The 8937-nt window shown below is 45.7% G+C and overlaps 1 protein-coding gene across 1 annotated transcript; it reads left to right on the top strand.

Moving 5' to 3' along the window:
* Positions 1 to 240: 240 nt before the first annotated feature.
* LOC128398401 (uncharacterized) lies at positions 241 to 3329 on the top strand (the record flags this gene model as incomplete). The annotated part of the gene is made up of 2 exons (XM_053359415.1): positions 241 to 1370; positions 2013 to 3329. Coding segments are annotated over exons 1-2 (2259 nt in total), but the record flags the coding sequence as incomplete, so codon positions are not given.
* Between the last annotated feature and the right edge of the window lie 5608 nt (positions 3330 to 8937).

Genomic DNA, 8937 nt, shown 5'->3' with positions numbered 1-8937 from the left:
TAGCATGGCTTTCTTAGCAGGTTGCCAAAAAGCTCCCTTCATCCATCTCAGTCTCTGACTTGCAAGTGGAATTTAATACCACAGACTTCTGGAATATCTCTCTTTCCAGGTAGATATCCTATATGGGCAAAAGAAAATGGACATTCCACCCCAATACTCCCTGTTCCATCTGATTTGAGTTTAACTTAAAATTTCAGTGGCAGTACCATTTTTCAGTGGCAGTACCATCCCCTTCATGGATCACTGCCTCCCCTTCATGGATCACTGCCTTGCCGTGGCGAAGGGGCTTGAAGAACTCAGAGAAGCTATGAACTACGCCGAGCAGGGCACACAAGATGAATAGGTCATAGTGGAGAGTTTTGACCAAACGTGATCCACCTGGAGGAGGAACCGGCAAGCCACTCCAGTATCCTTGCCAAGAAAACTCCATGGACAAAGACAACAGGCATATAAAAGTTATGACGCTGGAAGATGAGCCCCTCAGGTCGGAAGGCGTCCAACATGCTACTGGGGAAGAGCGGAGGGCAAGTACAAGTAGATCCAGAGCTGATGAAGCGGCTGGGCCAAAGCCGAAAGGACGCTCAGTTGCAGATATGCCTGGAAGCGAAAGGAAAGTCCAATGCTGTAAAGAAAAATATTGCATAGGAACCTGGAATGTAAGAACCATGAACCTGGGTAAGTTGGAGGTGGTCAAAAATGAGATGGCAAGAATAAATATTGACATCCTGGGCATCAGTGAACTAAAATGGACGGGAATGGGCGAATTCAGTTCGGATGACCATCACATCTACTACTGTGGGCAAGAAACCCGTAAAAGAAATGGAGTGGCCCTCATAGTCAACAAAAGAGTGGCGAAAGCTGTACTGGGATGCAATCTCAAAAATGATAGAATGATCTCGATACGAATCCAAGGCAGACCTTTTAACATCACAGTAATCCAAGTTTATGCACCAACCACTGGTGCTGAAGAAACTGAAATAGACCAATTCTATGAAGACTTACAAGACCTTATAGAAGTGACACCAAAGAAGGATGTTCTTCTCATTGTAGGGGATTGGAATGCTAAAGTAGGGAATCAAGAGATAAAAGGAACAACTGGCAAGTTTGGCCTTGGAGATCAAAACGAAGCAGGGCAAAGGCTAATAGAGTTCTGTCAAGAGAACAAGCTGGTCATCACAAACACGCTTTTCCAACAACACAAGAGACGACTCTACACATGGACATCACCAGATGGGCAGTATCGAAATCAGATTGATTATATTCTCTGCAGCCAAAGATGGAGAAGCTCTATACAGTCAGCAAAAACAAGACCTGGAGCTGACTGTGGCTCAGATCATCAGCTTCTTATAGCAAAATTCAAGCTTAAACTGAAGAAAGTAGGAAAAACCACTGGGCCGGTAAGATACAATCTAAGTCAAATCCCTTATGAATACACAGTGGAAGTGACGAACAGGTTTAAGGATTTAGATTTGGTGGACAGAGTGCCTGAAGAACTATGGATGGAGGCTCGTAACATTGTACAGGAGGCAGCAACGAAAACCATCCCAATGAAAAGGAAATGCAAGAAAGCAAAGTGGCTGTCCAACGAGGCCTTACAAATAGCGGAGGAGAGAAGGCAAGCAAAATGCGAGGGAGATAGTGAAAGATACAGGAAATTGAATGCAGATTTCCAAAGAATAGCAAGGAGAGACAAGAAGGCCTTCTTAAACGAGCAATGCAAACAAATAGAGGAAAACAACAGAATAGGAAGAACCAGAGATCTGTTCAAGAAAATTGGAGATATGAAAGGAACATTTCGTACAAAGATTACCATAATAAAGGACAAAAGTGGTAAGGACCTAACAGAAGCAGAAGACATCAAGAAGAGGTGGCAAGAATACACAGAGGAATTATACCAGAAAGATATGGATGTCTCGTACACCCCAGGTAGTGTGGTTGCTGACCTTGAGCCAGACATCCTGGAAAGTGAAGTCAAATGGGCCTTAGAAAGCACTGCAAATAACAAGGCCAGTGGAAGTGATGGTATTCCAGCTGAACTATTTAAAATTTTAAAAGATGATGCTGTTAAGGTGCTACACTCAATATGCCAGCAAATTTGGAAAACTCAGCAGTGGCCAGAAGATTGGAGAAGATCAGTCTACATCCCAATCCCAAAGAAGGGCAGTGCCAAAGAATGCTCCAACTACCGCACAATTGCACTCATTTCACACGCTAGCAAGGTTATGCTTAAAATTCTACAAGGAAGGCTCAAACAGTATGTGGATCGAGAACTCCCAGAAGTGCAAGCTGGATTTAGAAGAGGCAGAGGAACCAGAGACCAAATTGCAAACATGCGCTGGATTATGGAGAAAGCTAGAGAGTTCCAGAAAGACATCTACTTCTGCTTCATTGACTATGCAAAAGCCTTTGACTGTGTCGACCACAGCAAACTATGGCAAGTTCTTAAAGAAATGGGAGTGCCTGATCACCTCATCTGTCTCCTGAGAAATCTCTATGTGGGACAAGAAGCTACAGTTAGAACTGGATATGGAACAACTGATTGGTTCAAAATTGGGAAAGGCGTACGACAAGGCTGTATTTTGTCTCCCTGCTTATTTAATTTATACGCAGAATACATCATGCGAAAGGCTGGGCTGGATGAATCCCAAGCTGGAATTAAGATTGCCGGAAGAAATATCAACAACCTCAGATATGCAGATGACACAACCTTGATGGCAGAAAGTGAGGAGGAATTAAAGAACCTTTTAATGAGGGTGAAAGAGGAGAGCGCAAAATATGGTCTGAGGCTCAACATCAAAAAAACGAAGATCATGGCCACTGGTCCCATCACCTCCTGGCAAATAGAAGGGGAAGAAATGGAGGCAGTGAGAGATTTTACTTTCTTGGGCTCCATGATCACTGCAGATGGTGACAGCAGCCACGAAATTAAAAGACGCCTGCTTCTTGGGAGAAGGGCAATGACAGGCCTAGACAGCATCTTGAGAATTAGAGACGTCACCTTGCCAACAAAGGTCCGTATAGTTAAAGCCATGGTTTTCCCAGTAGTGATGTATGGAAGTGAGAGCTGGACCATAAAGAAGGCTGATCGCCGAAGAATTGATGCTTTTGAATTATGGTGCTGGAGAAGACTCTTGAGAGTCCCATGGACTGCAAGAAGATCAAACGCATCCATTCTTAATGAAATCAGCCCTGAGTGCTCACTGGAAGGACAGATCGTGAAGCTGAGGCTCCAGTACTTTGGCCACCTCATGAGAAGAGAAGACTCCCTGGAGAAGACACTGATGCTGGGAAAGATGGAGGGCACAAGGAGAAGGGGGCGACAGAGGATGAGATGGTTGGATAGTGTTCTCGAAGCCACAAACATGAGTCTGACCAAACTGCGGGAGGTAGTGGAGGACAGAGGTGCCTGGCGTGCTCTGGCCCATGGGGTCACGAAGAGTCGGACACGACTAAACGACTAAACAACAACACCATTTTTAAGATGCATTGCTCCCAGTTCTGTGTGTTTGTGAGTGCAGAACAGGGAGCCTGCTTTGAGCAGAAACAACTTCTGGTTTTGGCACTGCACCTGGCAACGAGAAAAATAGGTTGCCACTAAACATGCGGGTATAGTTTAGCAATAATCAACCTGCTCTCTATCAATTGGACTGCCTGGTTGTAAAAACCATTTATGCTAGTGACCATCAGCACATTTGCGTGCCCAGGCACAGCCCCCCCCCCCCGAGCTCATACCTCACAACCAGACAATGTATTTGGGATTAAAATTGGCCACAACTTTATTAAAAATTTAAGATGTAGGAAACCTTGGCGTAGGCATTGGGTGTGTATCCCTCTCAGCCCCCAGCTGGGGGTCTGAGGCAAGACAGGGTCAGTCAGGAATATGGGGACACTGCAAAACGTGTGTTTACACAGCCGCCCCCGCATCCACGTTGGTGAGGGGAGTTCCATGACCCTATGTGCTTGTGGTCTGAGACTCAATATCCCCTTTATATGGACTCTGATATCGCTGCCACAGGAGGGGTGCATCACCACGCCACCCCTTCTTCACTTGATGTACTAAAGAATTCTGCCCAAGGCCTAAAACTGCCACCCAAGACTGTGAAATCGAAATTTCACCGCCAATACTACCTATAACTGAAACCACAAATCAGATGGCCACCAACCATTCCTCGAGGCCTTCTTTTACATCCCTCACACAATGTTTATTCCCTAGAAGGGTAAGGTGCCTGAAAATTTCCAGCTTTTTGGATTTAATATCCGGGTGTTTGATCACACAGCCACCAGGACACAGGGTAGCGTTGCGTATTGCCCTGTTGATTTTTACAACAGCATAATTGAGGCGTGAAGGGTTTGAGACATACCTCAAATGCAGACGCGGGAGGAGCTCCGATCCTAGGATGGTGGTATTAGGACACATTGCCTGAATACTTTCAAGGTCTGCAATTGCTGTCTTGATTAAGTTGATGCTCTTTTGGGTGACCAGATCATTTTCGCCCAGGTAAAACAGAAAGGCATCCGGGGGGCCATAAGATGCGATGGCTCAGTGCAGCCTCGACATGAGGGCATCTCAACACATCCCGTGTAGGCCCATCCAGTATGAGCGGACTCCGGAGTGGATGCTCAGGTGTTTTCCACAATGATGCGCTGCAGCGTAGACAGCTGCCCAGTGAACAATACTGTGGCCGATGATCCAAATGCTCTTGCTGGAAATATAGTAGAACCTCCACTTACAACCGCCTACACTCACGGAACTTCCAAGTTGCGACCACAGCAAACCTGGAAGTAACTGGCGGGTTTGCCGCTGTTTGCGTATGCGCAGAAGCGGGCAATCACTGCCCGCAGCTGTGCACAACGGCACAATGAGGAGGGGCCGGCCAAGTCAGGCCTAACCCTCAGGAACCTACGGGTGTCACGGACAGGGCAGGGGCCACTGTGTGGCGAGTTTCAGAAAACACTCCACCCATGAATGTGAGTGCTGTGGTGGTTCACACCCCCGTTCTAAATGTTTTCATGCCAGGACCTTTTCCAGCAGTTTTTGGAACTTAGGAACTACCTTGGGAAAGAAGGAGTTTGGAGCAGTTGTGTGTACTTCAGGCTCCCAGTCGTTGAAGGGACCCACCCGGAAATGACAAACTTTTCTTTCTAGCCCCCTCCCTGGTCTCTCTTGCAGCCATGTTGCCTCTCCTGTGCTCATATCCCAACAGGGAGACAGCAAAATACCGGGGGGAGGGATTTCGCAACGGTTTTCGTATCCTGGCAGAAGGTACTCCAACCTCGAATGATCTACCCAACGACAAGTCAATGAGGGAAATGCCACACATTGCTCATAATTTTTTTTGAAAAGGAGCAGGATCTTGGCAGGGTCATGGGTCTTTTTCCTAGCTCTTGGGATTGTAACCAAAAAGGTCCCAGGTGAATTCTGCATGATTCACAACATATCTTATCCCAAAGGTGGTTCAGTTAATGACACCATCCTCCAACAGAAGTGCTCTGTTAAGTATGCATCATTAGCTCATGATATCAAATTAATTAAGGCATGTGGCCCTGGCTCCCTCTTGGCAAAGTGTGACATTTAATCTGCATTCCGCCTACTCCCAGTTCACCCAGATGACTTCTGGTTGCTGGGTTTCAAGTTTCAAGATCAGTGGTATTTCGACAAAGCCATGCCTATGGGTTGCTCCATAGCATGTGCCGCCTTTAAAACTTTTAGCACATTTGTTGAGTGGGCAATGAAAGTAAAATCTGGCTGCCCAATGTTACTCATTACTTGGATAACTATTTGATAATGGGCCCACCAGACTCTGATGCTTGCTCTCAGGACGAGCGGACCGGAGAGAAACCTGCGGCAGCATGGTCCACTCCTCCTAGCTCCACCCCCAGCCTGCCGCCGATTGGCCGATTCAAATGGGTGGTTTTTGGCAGGAACCCGAAGGCCTCTGCGGTGACCCTGGGGGATGGAGCAACAGCTACAGGAGCAGCATGGCTCTGAGAAGATTGTGGCACTGCGCACCAGGCCACAAATGTCACCCACCACCGGGACACGATGAGCAGCCATTACTGTCAACTAAATCAATGCATTAATTATATGTTGCATAAGAAAAGCTTTATTTGTTCACGCTGAAGCTTCATTTTCATCAGATGACCCTATGTTCTGCTGCTGTTGATGGACAGACCATGATTTCTTTTTGTTTACTCTGCATACCCATAACTTTATAAATTGCCAAATGAGGTTACATAGCTTCCTTCCACCACAGCGAAATAAGCCCGAGGATTCAATCTAGTAACTATTCTTTGCCCTTAAAACACAACTAAATATTTTAATACCTTTTGGAGTACTGTAACAGCCTCTTCAAGTGCAGAGGTACCACATACAATCGGGTGGAATTTCTCAAATAAATCCCAGTAAATTTTTGTTTTATTACATTTCAGAAAGGTTTCTTTTTAAATGCTTTGCATACCTGCCCAGAGCATTTTCAGTTAGCTGGCTGAATTTAGATAGAGAAACCCAAGACTGAACTAGATCTTGAAATCCGCTGTTAGATTTGTCATTATGCCAAATACATTACAAAGGAAGGCTACAAAGCAATTTGGAAACTATGCTGACCCTTTCATGATAAAGAACTTTTCTGAATTTCTGGGAACTCACAATATATGGCACTTCTCCACTGACCAGAAAAGAGGGGGGAACCACTTATTCCAAGCTGTAGAAAATGATTCAACATATTGGGAGCGTTGTCAGTGCAGTACAGCAAGGTAGAAGATTCTGTAAGACTGCGGCAAGAAAATGGAATAAGCCAGAGGTGATGGGTTGTGTATTTGGGGGTATAGGAGGAAATAGACTAGATTTATTGGGCAAAGAGTTGTGGTACTCATAATTTGATTCAGAAATTTGGGAGCATAACGTGGAAAACTTGAAGATGAAAATCCAACTCTAGTGTGATAATTTTCCTCTCTTTGTCTTTAACTTACAAACTGCTTTGTAAATGTTTAATAGAAAACATTAAAATTAGGCAAGGAAATTCCTAAATCCCCTTCAGTCTGACCAAACTGCGGGAGGCAGTGGAAGACAGGAGTGCCTGGCATGCTCTGGTCCAGGGGGTCACGAAGAGTCGGACATGACTAAACGACTAAACAACAACATTCCTAAGTAGGGGAGGAAGTAACACAAAAACTGTCTCAGCAACTACTGGTCACTTTACACCATGGCTACAGTCAGGACCTGAATTCCAGAGGAAGATAAGCAGTACATTTTGTTTTCTGTGATTCATTACTTGCAGGAGAAACTTGTAGTGGAGGACAGGGTTTATGTAGGGAATTTGTCCCCTTCAGATTCCTAAACGTAGTGTGAGAGTGGTACCGTTGCCTCATGGTGTATAGATTCATCTCAGTATTGCTTCTCGTAAGCAGGAGTCAAAAATCAGCAAAACCTCTTTCAGCAGAGATAAAGTGCTAGAGAAATGTGTGTGTACACACAAAGGGCGGTGATGCTGCTGTTGTATTGTTTTCATCTCACTGCAAAATTACATTTGTTTGCAGTGTTTCTTAGGTTGCACTGGGACCATCACAGCACCACAAGTTATAGCTTCAGAATACCTGCCTACCCAAAGCAGTATGCACGAATGTATGCATGTATTAACTTCCGAACTAACTGTATTTATCAGACAAAAAATAGCTGTTACTCTCTGGGTGTCATACAAGGAAATATTAAAACAGATCACGTAGCTGATCCTGCCATATCTCTATCGGCCCCACACCTGATATCACATTTGTCATGGTCTGGGGGAAAGAGCCTCACAGGCCAAATTTGCTCATGAGCTGATGGATCCCCCCTCCTGGCCTAGAATGACGGTGTGAGGAGGGTTCTGGGAAAGGAGATGTGGCCGCGGCACGTCTCCCCACCCCCCGGTCCTCGCTGCTCCACTGTCCTGAACTAAGCCATGGTTTGACTGAGTGTTTCACCCAAACCTGGGCTCATGGTTTGTCTGCTTCAGACAAATCATGAGTTGTACATCCAAGAAAAAAGAAACTTGGTTGCAGCTCATAGTTTGTCTGGAGGAGATGGACCGTGAGTTTGGGTTTGGATGACACTCTAAGCCAAACTATGGCTTAGCTCATGGCAGCACAGGAGCAGCAGGAGAAAAGCAGACATAATCTCATCTCTGGGAGTTTACACATTTGCACTGGACCAATTTTTAGCTCTTTGAGTAAATAATTTAACCATAAGAGAGTGTGTGTGTATACATGATGCAACATTTTCAGTCATTTATGTCCTCTTCAATTCATCAAGTTAGATAGTAAAGGTAAAGGTACCCCTGCCCATACGGGCCAGTCTTGACAGACTCTAGGGTTGTGCGCTCATCTCACTCTATAGGCCGGGAGCCAGCGCTGTCCGCAGACACTTCCGGGTCACGTGGCCAGTGTGACATTGCTGCTCTGGCGAGCCTGCACCAGCGCAGCACACGGAACGCCGTTTACCTTCCTGCTGGTAAGCGGTCCCTATTGATCTACTTGCACCTGGGGGTGCTTTCGAACTGCTAGGTTGGCAGGCGCTGGGACCGAGCGACAGGAGCACACCCCGCCGCGGGGATTCGAACCGCCGACCTAACGATCGGCAAGTCCTAGACGCTGAGGTTTTACCCACAGCGCCACCCGCATCTCCCATCAAGTTAGATACATGGCTGCTAATCAGACCAGTGCTCAACAGAAGCTTAGACTCCTACAAAATTTCAAAAACCTAATACTTCCAAATAATGTGAGTAAAGGTTTAACACCATATGATTTGTTTTTATGATTAGTAATTGTGCAGCTCCCTCATTTTGCACCTCAAGGGCTACAGAATTAAATCAATATGGTAAATCACAATGTTAAGGACATTTCACTAAGCCAGAGATTTTCAACCTTTTTGAGTCCATGGCTCCCTTGACCAGCTACATTCTT

Source organism: Podarcis raffonei, chromosome 12 (assembly GCF_027172205.1).
Source record: "Podarcis raffonei isolate rPodRaf1 chromosome 12, rPodRaf1.pri, whole genome shotgun sequence".
NCBI classification, from domain to species: domain Eukaryota; kingdom Metazoa; phylum Chordata; class Lepidosauria; order Squamata; family Lacertidae; genus Podarcis; species Podarcis raffonei.
This window is presented reverse-complemented; position numbering and strand designations above follow the sequence as displayed.